Source organism: Corythoichthys intestinalis, chromosome 5, assembly GCF_030265065.1.
Source record: "Corythoichthys intestinalis isolate RoL2023-P3 chromosome 5, ASM3026506v1, whole genome shotgun sequence".
Lineage (NCBI taxonomy): Eukaryota > Metazoa > Chordata > Actinopteri > Syngnathiformes > Syngnathidae > Corythoichthys > Corythoichthys intestinalis.
Genome location: NC_080399.1, coordinates 39,211,246 through 39,235,548, shown reverse-complemented (window position 1 = coordinate 39,235,548; position 24,303 = coordinate 39,211,246). Strand labels below are relative to the sequence as shown.

At 40.6% G+C, this 24,303-nt stretch overlaps 1 protein-coding gene across 1 annotated transcript in view; it reads right to left on the bottom strand.

Annotated features, from left to right (window-relative positions):
• Positions 1–24,303, bottom strand: part of cdh13 (cadherin 13, H-cadherin (heart)) — a 399,871-nt gene that overhangs the window by 79,243 nt on the left and 296,325 nt on the right. Inside the window, exons 8-9 of the mRNA XM_057837307.1 lie at positions 973–1,155; positions 654–907 (exon numbers count right to left, since the gene is read on the bottom strand). Of these exons, the coding sequence (XP_057693290.1) occupies positions 654–907; positions 973–1,155 (437 nt within the window). The remainder of the gene's footprint in view (positions 1–653; positions 908–972; positions 1,156–24,303) is intronic.

Here is a 24,303-nt window from a genome sequence, read left to right as displayed (position 1 = left end):
TTTTAATATTGTGTCACATTACTCCTAAAATGCACTAGTATTAACGATTACAAGTCCTGCTGTTAGGTAATTAACTCATCCAGCCGCAATATAAAAATGACAGTAAATATTGGTTGAACAAAATATCTTTATCCTTAATTGCCTTACTCACCCCTTCTCGTGCCTAGAATTACAATTTTAAACAAAATGAGACGATTTTAAGTTAACTGTAATGAAACTGTTGTTGCCACTTACTAATCACATAATTGGACAAATTTGGACATTTTCACTTCCTCTACTGCAGCAACTCAATATTTGATTGCGCTTGATACTGACACTGTCTGTTTTATTTCATTACGGTAATCATTTATTTGTTTTACAGTGTGCAAGGCCACCGGAATTATTTGAGTGGTAATGTCACAATTGACTGGGTTTATTTCTTTGGTCATTATCATGGGGCGTTGTTTGGTCAAGTTTATTTGTAAATGTAATGTAACTACAAGGTGCGAAAAGATTACAATGCTTGTTCAAGATCACATTAAGCACACATTAGACCAGAAAGCCAATGAAACCAGTGAAGGTTATGCTGCACTGCACACCTTCTGACAATATGCAATAGAATGACAAAACAGTGAGGATTTTGCCATTCAGCATGTTTTACTTAAACACCTCACCTTACACTCTGAAGCTGTAATGTATCTGGGTCTGTGGCATTAAGAGAGGCGACAAAGCTTTCCACTGGAATGTTTTCCATCCTGGTGACAATCAGGGGGTCAGGGAAAAAGACCGGCCCCTCATTAATGTCTAAAACTTTGACTTGAACTGTTGCTGTTGATGTAGGGCCATAAGCAACATCAGGAATCAGGGGGTCTTCATTCTCCACTTTAATGTAGATCTTGTGGAACGCTGTGCCTTCATAGTCTAGAGGCTTAAAAAAATGCATGTTAAAGCAAGGAAATTTATAGGATTAAACGCTGATTTACCATTAGGTACCTTGACAACAGAAAGCATTCCCTCATTATTGTCTGGGTTGGTCTGGATCTCAAAGCTTCGTGTGGGATCTCCGTTGATTATGGAGTACACAGCTCTCCATGCTCCTGTTGCTGGATCATCTCTATCATCGATGGTTAAGTTTAAGACCACACCTGTCGAGCCCTCGTACACGTAAGCTTCAAACTGCGGACAAAAACAAAAAGTCAACATCAACAAGAAGAATAGGTTTCCATTTGTACAACATGTAGTTCCTTCTTCTGAGCAAAAACATAACCCTCGGACAAACGTTTTACAAGCCCGCTGCATCAACGTGTTGCTTCCAACTGACTATGACCCTAAACAACAGAATTATGGTGAACACAAAACACTGTGGCCATGGTTTATGTTGGCTTGATTCCAGATATTCCCATTGGAGAAATAAATGTAAGTGGTGGGCAGACGTGGGTAGGAACAGCATTACATGTACTCTGTTACATTTACTCGAGTAACTTTTTGAGAAAAATGTACTTCTAAGAGTAGTTTTACAAAGCCATACTTTTACTTTTACTTGAGTAGATTTCTGAAGAAAAAACGCAACACTTACTCCGGGCTACACAAGTCGTTACATTTTTCATCTTTATTCTACATTTTAGATTTTTTTTTTTTTTTTTTTTTTTTTTTGCTAGCAATGCTCATGCCAAGAGTAGCGCTACTAATTTCACCAATGAAAAGTCACAACATTAAGTGCATGACCCCATTACACCAATCAGACGTAAGCTTGCCGTTCTATGATCACGCAAGCCTGTTCAATCACATGTCTTTAAAGCACCGAAACAAATGAGGTATTTGACATAGAGCGCTGCCATCAACATGAATCAAAATTGCGGATTTAAAGCTCTCCCAGTTTTTATTTGGCACCGATTGACCACAGAAAACCGGAGATATGATCCTTTTAATTTCATAATAGTAATTATGAAGGAACTACAGTATTCACTACTCAAAGTAGGAACTATTTTCTCCACTAGATGACAGGGTACTCGTGCTTCATTAGTGTTTTTCTTCTCTCTTTAATGATTTTTTAAAAAATTCTTTGGCTTAATGTGGTTATGTAATGGGTTATTTTACAGTATCATTATAACAACAGTTCATATAGGTAGGTTTGTGCTGAGAGAAAAAAAAATACAATTGTTTAAAAAAAAAAGAAAAAGCAGTTACTCAAAATGTTACACATTACTTGAGTATTCTTTTCACTGGATACTTTTTTACTTGTAGTTGAGTACAATTTTGGGATGACTACTTTTACGCTTACTTGAGGAATATTATTTTGAAGTAACGGTACTCTTACTTGAGTAAAAATTTTGGCTACTCTACCCACCTCTGGTGGTGGGTCCTTGTGTGTAAGCGGCCGCATTTTGCACATGAAAACAAGGACACATACTCATGAACCAAACTCTTTGTTGGTGAAGCCAGATCCAATGATCAAGCTCTCTGATTCAGTGGACCTTTTGTGCTACATGCTAGCGCTAAGTTACAATCAGTGGTGGTATTGTATGTCGTTTTTGCAGTTTTAATGACACCAAATTCCCACATAGGGTAACTAAATTATAAGCCAAACTATGATATCATTGATTGCTTATAGTTTTGGTTTTCAATATACTCATATTTTAACTAACTACCACAGCACATGCTATGTAAATACTATACATATAGTATACTTGGTTTGGCAGCGAATGATCAGTGTATGTCAGTGAGCAAAACTGATCACAAATTAAGCTCGGGCACTACAGTTCTAAAATGCTAATTGAAAAGTCTTGCATTCCCTCAGTTTATGGAAATCTATCTAATTACTATAATTTTCAGGCTATAAGCCGCTACTTTTTTCCCTCATTTTGAATCCTGTGGTTTATAGTCCAGTGCCGCTTATTTGTTGATTTATTTGGGTAAAGAGGTAACACTTTATCTGAGAGTGGCATCATGAGACTGTCATAAGACTGTCATAATAATGACATGACACTGTCATTGGTGTAAATGAATGCTTATGACAGATGTCATTAAGTGTCATCCGGCAAATTTTGTCACTAACTCCATTTATGTCCAGCTCGGATCTTTTACATTCATTCAAAAGTGAGCTTATTTGCCGAATAGGACTAAATGACATCTGTCCTAAGTATTCACTAATGCTAATGACAGTGTCATGTCATAATTATGACGATCTTATGTTATGGCAGCCTTATGACGCCGCTGTCAAATAAAGTGTTACCCTACCGGCTTATATCTTTTAGTATAAATAAACCATAATATCATGAGGACAGCTGCGGCTTATAGTCCGGTGCAGCTTATCTATGAACAAATGCTGTTTTTGTTTCAAATTTGGTGGGTGGCGGCATATCGTCAGTTGCGCCTTATAGTCCAAAAATTACGGGTATATTCTTTTAGAGAAATGTTGCACTACAGCTACATTTTCTTTTTTTTTTTTTTCCCACCAGGTTGCTAAGTTTTTCAAAGAAGTGGAAAGCCCCAACCGGCTGGACAACTACAACTCCTTGACACAGATTGTGTATTTTTTGATTGATTTCTTTTATTGCCTCATACAATCTATTTATTGCATCATGTTATAGCAATAGAGTGCTCTACTGATTTTCCTTAAATGATTACTGAAATTTGAAATGATAAGAACTATGATATTATCTCTTTGGCTGCATTGACAGCAATAAATGTAATCTGCCAAAACCCAGGTAAGGTAAATGGAATACCTATTGCTGACAATGGCAGCCAATAAGAGGTGTCTTCTATATAAATATTCTTCTTTTTTTTGCTACTGCTGACACATCTGCTCGTCAATACCGCTGGGAGTCTGTATAGGGAATTGCGCAGAGCTGCAGTCACTGGCTGACGACAATCTCGCCGACAAGGAGTGGACCCCCCACCACCAAGGCGCTCCGGCAGGTGGTCATTCAGCAAAATGACTAGATCCTCGTGGACCAGAGGACCACCTGGGAGTTGACGGGCAAGCTGAGCACATGCGAGTACGGACTGGAGGAGGAGGACAGTGAGAGGCCCCTCCCAGTTAAAAATAAACTGGACACCTTCTGCTGTCAATGGTAGCCAATAAGGCAATGGGAGTATAAAATATAATATAAAAGTTCTAATTTTACTAACTGCCACATTACATAGTTTATAAATGTTAAACATTTTCCTTGGCTGACATTGAAAGAGACATGTAAAATCAAAGTACAGCGGTATCTCGACATACAATCACATCGACATATGATCCTTTCCACATCCGATGGAAAATAAGACTCGTCATTTGTCTCGACATATGATGACATGCTCAAAATAAGACGATTTATGACAGCGTCACAATTTCATTGTTTTCCTGCAAGATGGACGCCTGGCAGATTTTCTTGTGAGAGAAATCAACAAGGGTCTCAAAAAGGTTAGTGCAGGTGGTAAAATAAGGTAAAATGCGATGCTTACCATTGAAATTAAGAAGGAAATGTTTAAAAATATGAGTGCGCACGTCAGTAAACTGGCTCGACAATCAGGCCACAATGTGTCTACGATCTTGAGGAAGACTCATTATTATGATTAGGATTGTTATTGTAACATCGGCAGGTAAGTTGCCAAATTCATCAAGTTTTTAGTAATTTATTTCGGAACTTGTGCAATACAACATGGCTACTGTTCGCCATAGCCGACGCCAGCAACATGAGAACATGGAAAACGAAAGTTAAAAACTCTGCCGCACTTCTCGCACTCTCTCATCAGTCATACGGTGCGTTCAGGAGCAGCATGTAAAACACAACCGGCACATTAAAACCCAATTTGTCACATTTTCATTATTATTATCATAATTGCGATTTCTATTTATAATTTATTTGTTTTGCTATTTGTAATTGTACCTGATGTATTTATTTAGGATTTGGCGTAGGTTTTTGGGCTGCTGTAGGACCAATTAATTAATAACTAAGTCACACATTATTTCCTCACCATTTCATTAAGTTGGGTTTTCTACTAGAGCTGCAACGATTATTCGATTAACTCGAGTAATTCGATTAGAAAAAATGCTTTAAATCAAATTGTGCTGATTTGAGGATTCATTTCATTAGAGTGACATTTTAATGGTTTGTTTTTAAAGTGTTTGTATTTATTTTTATTGATTTGGGTAGTTATACAGCCCTCTAGTGGCAACAGTGAATATGACATAACTCATCTAACATGGCTGTCTCGGCCTGTTAATACTCCTGGTGTCAACAATAATCGATGCGGCGATGCATCCCGACGCGGGCCATGGACGATGCGATTCGATGCGGGCAACAAGCTGAATCGATTCAGCACATATTAAAATATATAAGTCCGTTCAAAAATCTTCTGGTGATGCAATGGATTTGGTTTCCCCATTTGTATTATTATTCTCATGTTTACCTGTAGAGGGAGCTACTGTACAAGCAATGCAGGGGGACGAGGAACCCAAATCTGCTTCCTCACGGGAGTAACGTCACAGACATGCGCAATTGCGCAGTGGCAATCGAGAAAGCAGAGAGATAAGACATAACAACAATGGCTGAAGCGGAGAAAGAGGGAGCGCGAAAGATTATTGACGCACCAAAGACATTGAAAGCAGGCATATGGAGACATTTTGGCTTCTATGAGGTTGGTGGGAAACTTGACCAAACTTATGCAGTGTGTAAAAAATGAAAGGCTGCTACTGTGTGTGTAAAAAAAAAAAAAAAAAAGAAAGCCCTGGTCTCATTCAAAGCACTAATTAAATGCTGTGATGTTTTTATTTTTATTTTTATTTTATATATATATATAACATTTGACTACAACCAGGAATGACACAACAGCCTATAAAAAGTTGTTTAATATCTGACCGCTTGTGTTGCCTCATGATTCATGAAAAATATGCTTTGCTTTAGCATTTTAATGCATCCCAGGCTTTAATGCATCGTGATGCATTGCCGAATCGAACCGAATCGAATCGTGGCCCTCTGAATCGAATCGAATCGAATCGTGGCCCTCCGGATCGTAATCGAATCGAATCGTGAGGGCAGTGCCGATGCACACCTCTAGTTAATACCATAGGCGGAGTTTGTCTTTTGGGGCAAGGGGGGCCCCAACATGTTGATGACCCCGAAACATAGTGTCAGCAATAAAATTAACTTAAAAGAAAATTTATTATAATGAGTTGAAAATGAGGATTTTTTGTTTCCCATCATTTTTTAGGGGAATTCTAAATCAGGCTGCTTAGGACAGCTATAATTTTCAACATTCATCCATAGAATATGGTACATCTGCCAGTGGTGGCTCTGTTGTACAATTAGCGTCTTTAGTGGGCCATATTGAAACTTCGCTCACCATTTTTGCGGTACTCTCTGGCGTTTCGTGGTCCACATTTTCAATACTTGGTTCTCGTTCAGTAGTTGTTGTCACTTTTGAAAGCTTAGGTTTGAAAAAATTACGTATATCAATCTTGCCTCTTCGGTACTCAGGTGGGTTTGGCTAAGCAAAGCAAATGACCGTCTAAGGTGCTAGTCATATGATCTGTTCGAAAAATAGCTTTGACCAATTATAATTTTTTTTGTTCATTTCATTCATTTTTGTTGTTTTATTGCTTTACAATTTTATAGACAATATTTCACCAGAAAACTCTTACCATATTGGCCCGAATATAAGACGGCCCTAATTATAAGACAATCCCCTCTTTTTCAAGACTGAAGTTTAAAAAAAAGACTTTTTGGACACCAAATTAATTTTTACCGAAAATAATTACAGTACATCTGAAACAAATAATTATAACAATATATTTGAGAGAAAAAACATGTTATTTTGCCTCATTCAAATCTTAATATCTGAACATTTAAATATGTAAACTAAAGTGCAATCACATTCGTAAATGAATGGCTTCTGTTTTTTGAAATGTAAATAAACCAATCTATTGTGGTAAAAACAACAAAACTGCAATAACTGTATTAACCATCAACGTGAAGTCTAACTAACTGTAGTCTTGAAACAAATCTGAATAAGGAAAAACATTGCAATAAAATAATGCAAACTGTTTAAACTTGAGAGTAGCTGAGATCTATCATGACAGAACATCGCTTCAATAATATCTGGCGTCATCTAGCATCGTGAATGGGTATAACGTCTAGACCGCGGATAAAAGACGACCCCGACTTTTTCAGTCTTATTTCAATGCAAAAAACACCGTCTTATATTCGGGCCATTACTGTAATTTCAAAATCATATATAGGAAAGTCAATTACATGCAATGACACTCTTCGGCAACCGGGGGGGGGGGGCATGCCTCTCAGGCCCCCCTTTAAATCCACGTATGGTTAAAACTGACATAAGGTAAGTTTTTTTTTTGAGCTTATGTTTGTTTATGCATTTGTTATTTAGTTTAGAAGTATTGGCCCGAATATAAGACGGTGTTTTTTGCATTGAAATTAGACTGAAAAAGTGGGGGTCGTCTTAAATTCGCGGTCTAGACGTTATACCCATTCACGACGCTAGATGGCGCCAGATATTATTGAAGCGACGTTCTGTCATGACAGATCTCAGCTACTCTCAAGTTTAACCAGTTTGCATTATTTTATTGCAATGTTATTCCTTATTCAGATTTGTTTCAAGACTACAGTTACAGTTAGACTTGACTTTGATGGTTAATGCAGTTATTGCAGTTTTGTTGTTTTTATCACAATAGATTGGTTTATTTACATTTCAAAAACCAGAAGCCATTCATTTACGAATGTGATTACACTTTAGTTTACATATTTAAATGTTCAGATATTAAGATTTGAATGTGGCAAAATAACATGCTTTTTCTTTCAAATCTATTGTTATCATAATTAGTTTCAGATGTACTGTAATTATTTTCAGTATAAAAATTTGGTGTTCAAAAAGTCTTTTTTTCAAACTTGAGTCTTGAAAAAGAGGGGGTCGTCTTATAATCAGGGCCGTCTTATATTCGGGCCAGTACGGTATTTAGCTGTTTGTGTGGGAATATGTGTTTTAATGGTTTATTAAAAGCTCTGTGATTAAAGTTATCCTTTTATAGCATTTAAACTAGCTTATTCTTTTTTTGTACCATTTGAGTCTAAGCTCAGGTATTTTAATTTATTTTTAAAGGCATTTATTGCTCTTGTGAATTAAAAGTGCAATTCAGGTCTTTTGTTTTGTGTCGTCATTTAATGCGCTTTTGAAAGTGCAATCTTGGCAGGTCAAAATAAATGTTATTGCAAGCAAACCTACTATTTTCTTTGTTTTACAACTCCAAAAATGTATTCAGCTTTAAATGTGTTTTAATCTGATTACTCGATTATTCGAACCAACTAATCAATACATTAATCGAGTACCTAAATAATCGATAGCTGCAGCCCCACTTTCTACTAGTCACTGGCAGGCCCCTGCATTCAAGCCAACAATAGAGCTGGGCAAAGCTGTGATCCTCGATAGATTTATGGAAGAATTTAGCTCCTGGAATTTCATTTTGGTCCAATGTGATCAGTGGAATAACAATCGTAGCAGTCATTGCAATCATAAGGGATTGTTCACACATGGCTGGGCTACGTCAGCGGTGATGTCAATCAGCTACTTTCAGGTACTTTAAGAGGTTTCAATAAAATCCTTTTTTCACCTTCAGTGTGCGTACGGTTATGGGAAAATACTTTTGTATATTCTTCATGGTGGATGATGAGTGTCTAACCATGTTTCTATACATTCTCCTGAAAGTAGCCTGCCAAGTACCTCATGGACAAAAAACACTATCCTTTTTCAAACTTCTTGTCACAATTTTAACCCAGTGCCACTGTATCTACTTTCTATACTTTATTAATTTCCTGAATTTAATTCAGCAATCTCGCATGAGTGAACAGACACATGAAGTAGAATAAACACTCATGTCCTTCATCGTTAATTTCATCTACCATTTCAAATTCATTTAACGCTGTCAATCAAAATGCTCCCCACTGATCATGCTTGGCAAGAGGATTCAATCAATTAAATAGCCAAGCAGCCTGCCAGCAAAATTCAACAAGAGGTTCACCCTGAACGGAAAAAGATACGGACACGCAAAATCTTTATGTGTGTGCGTTCATGTCAACCCCATTATAGCAGCAGAGCTTACACTGTAATCTTTTAAACATGAAACAACCTACTTAACAACAGCACAACTGAAGTCAAGATAAATGCATTTCTTGTCAGCCGATGGTATTGTTGTTTCACAGATTACCTTCTTAATGCTACACCCTAGTGAAAACCATCCATTTGTCTGGGGAGAAACAAACATTGATTTTGTCTTTATCTTTTCCTTTATTTATCCAATGCTTGTTTAAAGCACTTAAACCATTCAGTCAGTTAATGCCCAGAGGAAAGAAACACAATATTCAGTCAAGAGGTGCACTCCCAAACAAAAGTATTGGAACCGAAAAGGTTTACTCCTCAGTTTTTGCTGTGGACTATAAACACTGGAATTTGACAGGGAAATACATATACAGCACATGCTCGGTTTACTAAGTAACCCGAATTTGTATGCAAAACATCTCAGCGACTGACGGTGCCTTCTTGTGCTGCATAACAACACATGAAGACCGACCAAAGTCTCCAACTTGTTTCTCCTGATGAGCTTTTCCCATTGGTTTATGGGTCATTATTTTTCTCTATGTAAGCGGTCTTCCTTCAGTTTGTTTTCGTCTTTAATTTGGCAAAAAAAAAAAAAAAATACAGTACATCTGTAGAATTATGAGTAATTGCTGGTGCTATCATCATGTGTTGGAATAATGAGCTTGTCAGAGAAGAAGCCATGGCATTCCCTTTACTGTGTTTTAGATGAGCCTCTATACTTTAGATTATGAGAAGATACTTTCTTTATGAAAGCATCAAACATTCTATCCATGTTTGTAAAGATACATATTTTATCATCTGCTCATAAAATGCTATCCCGGAATATTTTTGGCGTGATCTATACTTTTTTAATGACGGTTTTACATTTTCTGGCATTGCCCAAGTAATTCCCTTCATGAAGTAGATTTTGACCTTCACTCCTACCCTCTGGATGTCGTTACGGTCAACCCATAGTTGTTACAGGGTCTTTGATGATATGTCATCAAAGGTGTGTGTCTTTTTTCTTTTTAGTCTTTCAGTTCGTCACTGATTACTATTGTATATACTGGTTTCTTTCGTCTTCAAGACATTCAAAATGATTGGCTGGCCTCTTGCTTGTCATTCTGCGACAGCTTTCTGGTTCATCTAACCATATTGTTTGAATAATGAATGTAAAATGACACGCTGGAGGAGGAAAGGACAGTCATAAGATGTCCAGAATTTAATACTGTTCTAGAAAAGAAAAGCTGCTCTCTTGACTCATGTTTATTTTTTCAACAGTGCTTCTCAATTATTTTCTAGTATGCCCCCCCCAAGGAAGACGTAAATATTTTGCGCCCCCCCAAAACTCTCTGCCGCCACTGTAAATCGTATAATTTGTCTATAAAATTATTATAAGTACGCATCTGCCTAACATTGTGTCCTTTTTTCTACTAAAGAAAAAACAATAATATAAATAAACTAAAATATAGTATAACTTCATTAACATAGTTTTGTTTGTAACAGAAAAGGCTTGACGCGCATCAATTTGCCTGAATTAAAAAAAAAAAGTCACATCCAAATTGTAAAAATACACTTAAGGTACATTTTTGACTATTTGATACTGAAAAATATAATGTAATGAAATCAGTAAATAATTAAAAAAAAAAAAAAAAAAAAAAAAATCAGATTGATTACAAACATTAACTCGTGAGGACAATATGTCAAAAAATTGACCGAAAAAACAAAACTGAATTGAAGAAGAAAAAAAAAAAATAGAGTGTCTTTGGACAAAAGTACAGTTTTTATTTTCGCTGCTCACAGTATCACCTCATTTTCAATGGTGTGGGGTTATTTAGCACTAAGCATGCTAACAGTGCTTACTAGTTTACTGATATAACACGGACAAAGCGGGACGATTGTTGGCAATATTCGCCACGTTTTTGCTGAAAAACAATCTAGCGGCTTATCAATGAGTTTGGGGTCTAATGTCTGTAAGTGGCGTCTTAATTGATCTGGCTTCCGGCTGTCCGCTATAATCATTTTTAGACACAGTACCCAGTGTTTTTTCCTGTTCTCCCACTGTATTAAAAGTCAAAGCCAAAAGGCAAACGGCCCGAAAAAGCGCATTTTTGGCGGCCGAGGGAGAACCGTAGGTGAGGGGGGTCGTCATGACGATCCCAAGCCTAAAATGGCACTTCTCGGGCAGACACGTGAGAACCGGAGAAGACAGTGGGTCGCTGCGTGAGTCCGGTAGAAAACGGCTTTCGAAAACGGCGCACAGCTCTTCTTCATATCTATTTTCTGTGTGCTCTTGCTTAGTTCAAAATACTGTGCGTACTCTGAAAATGAGAGCGCCACTGCCACCCACTGAGTGGATGTGCAAGTACACCTTATTCTAGTACGGCAAAAAAAAAGAAAAAACATGTTCCCAGAGCTCACATGGCCACCCCTGGCATCGCTCTGCGCCCCCCTGGGGGGGGGGGGGGGGGTGCACCCCACTATTTGAGAAGTACTGAGTCATAACAACACAAACACATGCAAAAAAAGAGTAAAAACACACTCATATATAACATCCCTTCCCCTGCACGCCTATCTCTTGACCAATAGAAAATAGACACAAACACTGGTAGCTCGTGAGATCCTTTGTAACGATGTGGGCCACTCAAGCGTTTGGAGGAAATGCTGAAGTCTGTGATGTAGCCATTGGGCCTATGCCCTGATGCTGGTTTGGTCTTGTAATGCACAAAGTGACCTGTCACCTGAAAGACTGGAGGGAGAATAACCACTTGAATGAGCAACCAGCCCTGCTCAGCACAAACAAAACATGAGAGAGGCCAGATCAAACAAGGGGTCTCGAGGTATCTTGCAATGCAATTATCTCATTAGGTGCCATTGAAAGTGATAGATGTCCAATCCATTTGAATTTAGGGTCTTTAATCATTAGTGGCGCTGAGACATAAATATGCCATTAATTCCTGTTCAAATGGATTAGGCATCCATCGCTGTCAATGGCAGCCGAGGAGTTAAAACGCAGTCCATGATTTTGACTGCATTTAACTCAGATTTTCTGGAACATAAAAGTATCTGAATCTGAGTGCCAACTGTTTGGGGAAAAAAGCAGCCAGAAATGAATAGAAGCGTTGTTTGCACTCGACTTTTGTTTGGCTGTACGAACAAGTGAACATCTGCAAAGAAGAGTGAAGCATTTTGGCAGGGCTCTTAAAACAATACAAAGTATGCAAACAAAGAAATACAAACTATAATTTGTTTTGTTTGAAGACATGAAGAGGATAGAGTGCATACTACAGTACTATATGTTAATATTATACTGAATGTGAAGAGTACTGAAGCAAAGGTTAATGTATATCACTTCATGCGGTTTCTTAATTTTTTTTTTAAAAACGTTAATAGTGATGTTAAAACAGCATTTTAAAGGACATACAGTTTGCCAACAGTTAGCAACTTTACGTTCTCTCTTTTAGTAAAAATGTACAATGCATGTCCCTAAATTTTGTTTTTCTTCACTAGCTCGTTCTGCCTTGACCAGAGCCTGTGTCTTCTATTGTTAATTTGTTATATATTAATTTGAATATTTTCGTTTTTGGGGTGCTATTACACATTGCTACAAGTCAATAAGTATGACAAAACCACACATGTAAATAAAGCAAGCCAAAAAGAAGAAAATATAATGCAATGACGCAATTTTGTTAAAAGTATACAATAATTTTCCAAAAAGAAATAAACTTGTCAGTACTTTATATGTAGTGTTTCCTTCAAAGACATTTAGCAAAAATATAGAAATATTGTATTTTTCAGACTACAAGGAGCACCTGATTATACAGTGCACTATCAATCAATTCATTGGATTATAAAACACATTAGTGGCTTAACCCTTTAAGGTCTGGGCCTATTTTGTCTGATTTTGCATGCCTTTGAAGTTGCCTTTATATTTCAAAGAAAGAATTGTTTACGATGGCCTGGTTTGGTTCCTTTTTTTGTGACACCTTGAACTTCATGTCCAAACTGTTGTTTCCTTCACTGACCAATTATAAATCATCATTTTGGGCCCAAAAAGACCAAAAATTCCAAAATCGTTTTGTCAAATTTTTTTAATATTGATGTCCAATTGACAACCAAACATGCGTAACGAACCGTTTTGAAAGTTTGTAATATTTATTCAACATGTTAGGATGAACATTCAACCAAAAAAAATTAGAATAAATAGTCTTATATTTGACAATTCAACATAAACAACAGGCATAGCCATAGGCGTTTTTTGCCTTTATACATGCTCTTGTCAAAACAGGTTATATACAGCAGACCAAACAGTGAAGAACAGTGAAAAAATATATACCATCTAACACAAAAAGTGTTTAGAGGCCATCTCTTTATGAGTTTAGGTATTGCGGCCCATCACCTGATGAAAAATATGTACACACAATCAAGCTTCTTGAACACACATTTATATACACAAATTGAGAAGACTGATTGTGGGAAAAAAATATATATATAACATTGGGGAAAAAAGTATTTTCAAAAATATTTACAATAAACAAGTCAAATTTTTTTCAGGCATGCCACTCGGAAAAGCAGTTTCGTCCTGGAATTAGACACAGGGCTACATCACACAGCTCACACTTCCACAGGGTATCGGTCCTCTTTCCACCCTTCCATTTTCATTTCACTTTACTTTCATTGTCACTATAAATGTACATGAAAAAAAGTCAGTATTTATGAAAATAATAAAGTATAAAATAAAAATATATACAGCAATAAATAATAATGGAAATCTATATGTATGACAGTAGAAAGAATACCATAGCTGAATATGTGCTACATCCCTAATCTTCATATAGAAAGAACACCACAAATTATAAATTCCTGCCTGGGATACCCACAGTGCACGTACGACTTTGATCTGATATGCACATTTTATTATTATATACACAAACACACACTTATATTGCATCAAAATTAACTTTGTCTTGCAATATTAAAAGAAACTTTCAAAAGAAACGTTTTCAGCATTAAAAAAAAAAAAAAAAAAAAAGAGTGAGTTGGTTTACCTCTGCTCGTCGATGGCGTCACCCACGTGTTCAAATCCGTCACTATCTTCACTCGAGGACTCTTCCGAAGAAGACGATGACGAATTTGGACCAACCTCTTCCTCAAATTGATCAAAAAGCACAATTGCTTGCGCTAAATTTAGTTTTCCGTTCATTCTCAAAGTCACACAAAGTCGCTGTTCGATCCAAACGGCCGTCGCTCGCCACCTCGCTGCTTCAGAACACTCCTCCCTCTCCTTCGGTGGAAACTCGCACGGCAGTTATATTTATTAAAAAAAACGCATTTTGTGCTTCCACTGTGACTTCAAAAGGGTTCGTTTGATTTGTGTTTTTTTCATGGAGCTTCCGTTTTGAAAAAGGACAAGAAATGATGGAAATATAGACACAAACAAATGATCCATGCAGTGTTTTAATGTTTTTTTGAGAGGACAATAAAACTATAAAACTTAAATGACAATATCTCACGTTCTAGTTGGTCGATTGACTTCAAATAATGAGAGTAAACCGCAACTTCCGCACTTTAAAACTGTCATATCTGTATGCCTTCTCAGTTCTTTTTTCATTCCAGCATCTGATTCAGCTGGATGGGCGGGGCCGTTGCAACACACCTGTGGCGCATTTGGAGCGCTCATTATTTAAGGACTCCGGCCACAGTCTGCGAGTGTCGGACTATTGCTTGTTTGCTTGCTACTTGCCTTGCTTACCGCCTGTGTGTTCACCGTCAGCCTTCGAGTTTCCCGACGTTCTACGGTCGTATTTTGGTTTGGTCATCTTTACACTAGTGCTCTTTTGGGCTTGGTAGTTAGATTCTTGTACTGTTATATTCATGCATTTTTCGCGTGCTCCCTTTGTTGTACTGTATTATTATCCTCGCGTTTATTGGCGTGCTCTCTCAGTTTGTTATATCCGCATTTTTCGCGTGCTCCCTTTGGTTGTACTTTATTATTACACTCCCGTTTATTGGCGTGCTCTCTCAGTTTGTTAAACCCGCATTTTTGGCGTGCTCCTTTTGTTGTACTTATTAAATACAAACGTTCACTATTTCTGTTTCTTGGTCTGTGAATTGGATCCGCCTCAACGGCTTGCCGTTCACAACAGAATAGTCCGACCATATGGATCCCACAGACTCGGAAAGTATTCGACATGTGCTCGCGGAACACGGGCATATGATCAGCAGGAATGATCAGTCATTGCGTGCATTAGTGAATGTGATCGGCTCGCTAACTACAAGAATTGAGAATATGACGTCACCTGTACAGCCCATTGACGCTGCCGCGGCGCCCGATCTATCCACCCCGTCTCCAGTGGGCTCGCCGGCAGCTTTTCGGGAGCCGATGTTGCCACACCCCCATCGTTATGAGGGAGAGGCAGGTGCTTGCCAACTATTTTTGCACCAGTGCTCCCTTGTGTTCGACCAACAACCTCAAACGTTTGCGAGTGATAGATCCCGTGTAGCGTATGCAATGAGCCTCCTTGCCGGTAAAGCTGCAACATGGGCCATGGCGGTAAGCAACTCAAGACCCGCGATCCGTCATTCATTTGAAACTTTTAAGACTGAGCTCGTGAGAGTTTTCGATCATCCGGTTAAAGGCAAGGAGGCAGCCAGCCGCCTGCTGGATTTTTCCCAAGGCGATCTGACCGTAGCGGATTACTCTATTCAGTTTCGCATTTTGGCCGCGGAGTGCGGTTTCGAGGAAGCAGCACTGTGTGGTATTTTTCGGCGCGGGCTGTCTTCGGCTGTTAAAGACGAGTTGGCGGCCCGGGATGACTCATCGAATCTGCAGGAGCTGATTGAGTTGTCCGTAAATTTGGGTCATCGTCTAAAAGAGCGTGAGAGAGAGAGAGCTGCGGAGCATCGGGAACGTCGCGGGTCAACGCCGCAGAGCAGCCCGACGGCGGCCGGTCCGGACGGCTTCATCAAACCACCGTTGGTCTCTACGTCGACACGGAGGCCGGTACCGACGGGGAAGGAGCCTATGCAACTCGGCGGCGGACATCTTTCTGCGGCGGAGCGACGAAGACGGATGATGGCAGGCTTGTGTCTGTTTTGTGGCTTGCTGGGGCACCGTGTCGCCGCTTGTGACGCCGCCCCTTCGCATCGACTGGAATCTTCGTTGCCTGGGGCTCCCCTCGCCCGAGGGGGTACTAGTACGAGGTTCGTACAAGACGGCAATCCCTCAAGTGAGTTGCCTCGGGACGAGTTGAAGGAACAAAGAGACTCCCAAGGTGTGGTGAGACTGCAATTGCCGGGAGAAGTGTCGCACGGTGGGGTTCACTTTAGTTTTACTGCTCTAATTGATTCAGGGGCAGATGACTGTTTTATAGACCAGAGTGTTGTTGACGCGCTTAAATGTCCTTTAATAAGACTCGCTAGGCCCAAAAGGGTTTTAGACCTCAATGGGCGCCCTCTGGCGGACGTGAAGTTTATTACGCCCCCGCTCAAATTAAAGTTGTCCGGGAATCATTTTGAGGCCCGTAGCTTCTGGGTTATGCCGTGCAAATCGGCTCCGGTAGTGCTGGGACTCTCCTGGTTGAAAGTGCATAATCCTAATATTGACTGGGCGAAGACTCAAATAGTTGCTTGGAGTACGTTCTGTTATGCGCACTGTTTACGTTCGGCGTGTCTACTTCCCGGTCAAGAAAGAACTGCTACCGAGCCTGCTAATTTGAAAAATGTTCCCGCCGAGTATCATGATCTCCAGCGTGTATTCAGTAAAGAGCAGGCTGGTACCCTGCCCCTGCACCGTCCTTACGACTGTGCCATTGATCTGCTGCCCAATGCACCGTTGCCCAGTTCGCGATTATACAAGGTCTCTAGACCGGAGCAGGAAGCTATGAGGGAATACATCTCCTCTTCCTTGGCTTCGGGCCTTATTCGCCCTTCGTCCTCTCCTTTGGGGGCGGGGTTTTTCTTCATTGGCAAAAAAGATGGGGGACTTAGACCGTGCATCGACTACCGGGGTCTCAACGAGATTACTGTTAAAAATAAATACCCGTTACCGTTGTTGGATTCGGCTTTCGCGCCGCTAAAATCTGCCACCATTTTCACCAAATTAGACTTGCGCAGCGCTTACCACTTGGTCAGGATTCGTGAAGGAGACGAGTGGAAAACCGCATTCAAAACCCCGCTTGGGCATTTTGAATACTTGGTCATGCCTTTCGGTCTGACAAATGCGCCCGCAGTGTTTCAGAGCCTCATTAATGACGTATTGCGGGACATGCTAAATGTGTTCTGTTTTGTTTATTTGGATGACATCTTAATTTTCTCCAGAAGCTTGCAAGAACATCGCCAACATGTCCGGATAGTTCTGCGAAGACTGTTGGAAAACCGGTTGTTTGTTAAGGCCGAGAAGTGTGAGTTTCACCGTGAGTCAATGCAGTTTCTCGGTTTTGTTGTGGAAAAAGGGCAGCTAAGGCCTGATCCAGCAAAAATTCAGGCGGTGGCAGAGTGGCCCACCCCCACCTCACGTAAACAATTACAACGTTTCCTCGGGTTTGCTAACTTTTACAGGCGTTTTATCCGCAATTATAGTATGAGGGCCGAGCCCCTTACCAGGTTGACCTCTAACAAGCGACCATTTGTGTGGTCCTCTGTGGCAGAGGCCGCATTTGTAAGCCTTAAACGAGCGTTCACAAACTCACCTGTCCTTGTTCATGCTGACTCAGATCTCCCTTTTGTGGTCGAGGTTGACGCATCGAGTTCCGGAGTGGGGGCCATCCTTTCCCAGAGGTCTGCAGTCGACCAGAGGCTGCACCCCTGTGCATTCTACTCCCGCCGCCTCAGCCCGGCCGAGGCGAATTATGATGTTGGCAACAGGGAGCTGCTCGCTATAGTCCAGGCATTGCAGGAATGGAGACACTGGTTGGAGGGCACTGAGGTACCGTTCCAGATATACACAGACCATAAGAACTTGGAATACCTTCGTGCAGCCAAGCGCCTCAACTCTCGCCAGGCCCGCTGGGCATTGTTCCTGACCCGTTTCAACTTCCAGATTACCTACCGTCCAGGGTCAAGGAACGGGAAGCCCGATGCGCTGTCAAGGCTCCATGAGGCAGCGGAGGAGGGGTCTTCAGAGGAGTCTATTGTTCCCGAGAATCTGATCGTTGGCGCCCTACGTTGGGAAGTAGAGCGTCTTGTGGAAGAAGCCTTACGAGGGGTTAGGGTACCTGGGGGCTGCCCTGCCGGCAAGTTGTTCGTCCCAGTTGCTCAGCGCGCAGGAGTGCTGAAGTGGGGCCACTCCTCGAAGTTTGCCTGCCACCCGGGTGTGTCCCGCACATTCTTCCTCGTTTCCCAGCGGTTTTGGTGGCCAGGCATGCGCAAGGACGTCACTGACTATGTCTCTGCTTGTTCCGTCTGTGCTCGGGGCAAGCCAGTCCATCGTGCTCCAGCGGGCTTACTCCATCCGTTACCTGTTCCAACTCGCCCCTGGTCACATGTTGCGCTCGATTTCGTCACTGGTCTTCCACGATCCAGGGGTTGTTCGGTCATCTTGACGGTGGTGGACCGGTTTTCCAAGATGGCGCATTTCGTCGCACTTCCCAAGTTGCCTTCAGCCCTGGAGACCGCTGACCTACTGGTGACACATGTTTTTCGGGCTCATGGCATCCCGTGCGACCTCGTCTCTGATAGAGGGCCCCAGTTTGTCTCACAGGTCTGGGGAGCGTTCTGCAAGGCTTTGGGGGCCACCTCAAGCAAATCTTCGGGTTACCACCCACAATCCAATGGGCAGACGGAACGGGTCAACCAGGAGCTAGAGGCCGCCCTCCGTTGTGTTTGTGAACTGCATCCGGCCTCCTGGTCATCGCACCTCCCATGGGTGGAGTATGCGCGCAACACCCTTGTTTCCTCTGCTACTGGGAGGTCACCTTTCATGACCGCATATGGGTACCAGCCTCCACTGTTTCCTTCCCAAGAAGCCGAAGTCATCGTGCCATCTGTCCAGGTGCACCTGCGGAGGGCCCATAGGGTCTGGAGGGACGCAAGGGCTGCACTAGTCCGCACGGCGGCCCGCAACCGGCAGATAGCTGATCGCCACCGACGGCCCGCTCCAGTCTATCGCCCAGGCCAGATGGTCTGGCTGTCGACGCGGGATTTACACCTGGCTGGGACTTCAAAGAAACTGGGCCCTCGGTTCGTGGGTCCTTTTGCTGTTGATGCTGTGGTGAACCCTGTGACTGTAAGGCTGAAGCTTCCCAGCTCGATGAAGGTTCACCCAGTTTTCCACGTCTCTCTGCTCAAGCCAGTCTCCACCTGTCCCCTGAACCCTCCGCCAGTGCCTCCTCCTGCTCCTCGCGTAATCGACGGTGGGCCGGTGTACACGGTACGTGCCATTCTCGACTCAAGGAGGAGGGGTAGGGGGGTGCAGTACCTGGTCGACTGGGAAGGTTATGGCCCTGAGGAACGCCAATGGGTCCCCCGCTCCTGGATCCTCGATCCGTCGCTGCTGCGGGATTTCCACTCTCGTCATCCCACGAAACCAGGTGGTCCGCCAGGGGGCGTCCGTTGAGGGGGGGGTTCTGTCATATCTGTATGCCTTCTCAGTTCTTTTTTCATTCCAGCATCTGATTCAGCTGGATGGGCGGGGCCGTTGCAACACACCTGTGGCGCATTTGGAGCGCTCATTATTTAAGGACTCCGGCCACAGTCTGCGAGTGTCGGACTATTGCTTGTTTGCTTGCTACTTGCCTTGCTTACCGCCTGTGTGTTCACCGTCAGCCTTCGAGTTTCCCGACGTTCTACGGTCGTATTTTGGTTTGGTCATCTTTACACTAGTGCTCTTTTGGGCTTGGTAGTTAGATTCTTGTACTGTTATATTCATGCATTTTTCGCGTGCTCCCTTTGTTGTACTGTATTATTATCCTCGCGTTTATTGGCGTGCTCTCTCAGTTTGTTATATCCGCATTTTTCGCGTGCTCCCTTTGGTTGTACTTTATTATTACACTCGCGTTTATTGGCGTGCTCTCTCAGTTTGTTAAACCCGCATTTTTGGCGTGCTCCTTTTGTTGTACTTATTAAATACAAACGTTCACTATTTCTGTTTCTTGGTCTGTGAATTGGATCCGCCTCAACGGCTTGCCGTTCACAACAAAAACGAGACCAACCAACGGCATGTGGGTGACGTAATTAAAACGTGAGGGCGCTTCAAAGACGACGTGCGCTGACGTGCGACTCTCAAGGGTTAATGCACGGCATTTGCCATTTGTTCTTTATCTGTTAACATGACTTATTTATTTAATGGGTTGTTGAATGATGTATATTTCTCTTGAGCGCTTTACTGGAGTAGTTTAATACACCTATGCTCCAGCAAAATAGGTTCAAAGTCATTAAGCACAACCAAAATTTTTACATAAGGCACAATGGATTATAAGGCACAATGTCAATATTTGGTGAAAAATAAAAGATTTTAAGTCTGTGTCTATGTTATTTGCTAAATCTCTCTAAAAGAAAGGCTACATTTACATTAATTAAAAGTTCATACTTAATTGCAAAATGATTGTATACATTCAACATTGTATTACATCTTCTCTAAAAGAGCCGTTCAGTATAAAATTAAATACTGTTCTAATAATGCTCTAGTGAATCGTAATTCTAATGAATCGAACCTAATCGTAATCCCACCGAATCGACCCGATTCGAATTGTTACTCTTATGGAAATATTTATCGAATTGCCATTATTGAGGGGATGCACACAGCTGCTTATTATTCGTTATAGACTAATTTCCTGAGCAAAAATTGGGCAGCGCCATCTTTGAGATTTCTGCTACGGACTTGCGATTTAGACAGAACAACATGAAGTGCTGTTGAAGTAAGCAGTGTGAAGACAAAATAAAAACTGCCAAATCAGACTATAGGAACCCACGGAAACTCCAAAAATTGATTCAGCACGACATAGATGAGGCTCTGGGACTTTCTGTGCTGTGCGTGAACACCTGAAAGCACCTATATATATATATATTTTATATGGTTGGAAGTGGAATGATTTGATCAGCGACCAACTACAAAGCGCCAGTGTGGATCTACCTTGCCATATGCCTTAGGTTGAAACCAACAGCTGACAATAAATTAAGGAAGTGATTCAAACCTAAAGGATCCACCTAAAAGATTGAATTTGTGTTCTTATCACTTTGTGGATCGTTCGTGGACAAAATTCTAACATCTGTGCAGCATTTTTTTTACCATGAGGTGTATATTGATACGCCGGCCACTTGAGTGATCAAAATGAGGCGAGATTACAAATAATACAGTGGTACATCTACTTACGAAGTTAATTCGTTCCAGGACCTTGTTTGTAAGTCAAAATGGTCGTATGTCGAGCAGGATTTTCCCATAGGAATACATTATAATTCCATTAATTCGTTCCACAGCCCAAAAACCTACACTAAATCCTTAATAAATACTGCTGGTACTATTACAAATGGCAATTAAACATAGCAAAACAAATAAGTTATGAATAAAAATCGGAATAATAATAATGATAATTAATAATGATTCCTGTAAATAATGTAACAAATTGGATTCTAATGTAGTGGGCACTTTTTGTTGTACCTGAAAGCACCGCGGGGCTGACGTCACAGTGAGATAGGTCGGTGCGGTAGAGACAATACTTTCCTTTTCTGGAGAGCACAGTGAACTGCGGCGGATAATGGGCGTTTTGTATTGGAAAAGTTCTTAAATAAATGATAAAAACGTGACAAACCTGGTGATTTCCTTGGCGATGTTACCATAAAAATAATTGACACCTTAACTTATAAAGACTGGTGAACGGTGGTCGGAAGAGGACCGTGGAGCAGTATTGTTGAGCCAGTTCATCGATTCGCACCCCCCGCTCATACTTTTCTATAATTTGCATCTTCATTTCAAAGGTAAGTATCACTTTTTTCCTTGTTTCACCAACTGTACAAACTTTTTTTGAAACCTGTGTTGATTTCTAACACAAGAAAATCCGCCGTGCATTCATTTGCGGTGCTGTCATGTCGTCGTATTTGGAGCATGTCGTCGGTTGTAAAAACAAATGGCGAGTCAAATTTTACGTCAGATGTCGAAAAGATCGTGTGTCGACGCGATCATATGTCGAGGTACCACAGTAATATATTTTCCGAATGCAGAAAGGCTGATTTTGTTGATACAAGGAAATACTACAATGTATTTTTCCTCTGGTTAGATTGTAGTTATTCTATTATGAACTCATCACACATGTACTAATAAGCACAAATAATATGTCATATTTTTTTTTATTGCAGACATTGATCGCAATAAAACTTTTGGACATGATTCCACTTCTTGTTTTATTTAAAACAACTGGTGCATGTGCAAAACAGGTCAATAATGAGAAAAAATATAAACAAAGGTGGAGCATAAATCGAGTCTTCCATCATCAAAGTAGAATGCACGTAGTCTCAATATACTGTATGTCCATATTACCATATTGGCCCAAATATAAGACGGCCCTGATTATAAGGCGACCCCCTCTTTTTCAAGACTCAAGTTTGAAAAAATACTTTTTGAAAACAAAATTAATTTGTATACAGAAACTAATTACAGTCCATCTGAAACAAATGATTGTAACAATAAATTTGAGAGAAAAAGCATGTTATTTTGCCTCATTCAAATCTTAATATCTGAACATTTAAATATGTAAACTAAAGTGCAATCACATTCGTAAATGAATGGCTTCTGGTTTTTGAAATGTAAATAAACCAATCTATTGTGATAAAACAACAAAATTGCAATAACTGCATTAACCATCAAAGCGAGGTCTAACTAACTGTAGTCCTGAAACAAATCTGAATAAGGAAAAACATCGCAATAAATTAATGCAAACTGGTTAAACTTGAGAGTAGCTGAGATCTATCATGACAGAACATTGCTCCTCAAGTTCAGCATTTGCTTAATTGATATCTGGCGCCATCTAGCGTCGTGAATGAGTATAATGTCTACACCCCGAATATAAGACGACTCCCACTTTTTCAGTCTTATTTCAATGCAAAAAACACCGTCTTATATTCAGGCCAATACGGTATATGTCATACGTCCGTATTATGTATCAGGATACATTCAACTTGGTTGCCGTGCAGGTAGGTACTAGATGCCTCAGAGCTTTTTACGTTTCTGATTGCATTTCCATCCAGTGCCATTAAATCAATAAAATACGACAATATGGTGGTTGTAGTTACTCTTAGCCATTTCTTTATGTTGTACTCCCATGTCGTGTTGATGGCAGATGGATGCGATATTTTCAAATTGTCTTTTTGGGGGGATTTTGATGAGTGATGCCACCAGCTCCATTGTTTTTTGGTTTGAGAAGGTGGAAAACGGAAGTCGCCAGGAGAAAGGCGGGAGTAAAGCGGAAGTACCTCGGAAAGTTGTCTATAGTATTTTGGTATATTAGCATAAGTCTTAGACCTTGTGTATAATTTTGTCGATTAGTCTAATTTTGCTTTTTTTCCCCACTTTATTTCACCCATGTTCTCATTTTGCACCAGGATCATCTGTGACTTTGGAGTGTGTTTCCACGGTTTAATTATAAATCGGGTTTACTCTTTTGCCTGTGGTCTTGGCTCCTCTAACAGCCCGGGTACGATGGCCTCACATGGCTCTGTCACTGCGGCTATGAGTTGCGAGTGTCTCATGGTGCTGGCGGCCCTCCACAATGCTACTTATTTACTCCTTTACTTTGTTCGCAACCATGCCTCATTGGCCATGACATGTCTTTTCATCATCTGTAATCATTAGAGTAAATGCTTCCACGCTTGAGATGGGGGCTAAGAGATGGCCCACAGAATTTTTTTTTTTTTTGGAGAAAGAAAAAATATATATCATATACGTATATACAGTATATATATATATATATATATATATATATATATATATATATATATATATATATATATATATATATATATACACATATATACAGTATATATATACAGTATATATATATATATATATATATATATACCGTATTGGCCCGAATATAAGACGACCCCGATTATAAGACGACCCCCTCTTTTTCAAGACTCAAGTTTGAAAAAAGACTTTTTGAACACCAAATTAATTTTTATACAGAAACGACCACGGAAAGCTTTTCTCTGACTGTGAGCATTTTTTAGGCGATCTTTTTGAGCTCTACATCTCCGTACATTACACTCTGTGACACCATATTTCACAGCCGCTTTGCAGTTGTTTGAAGACACCGCCTC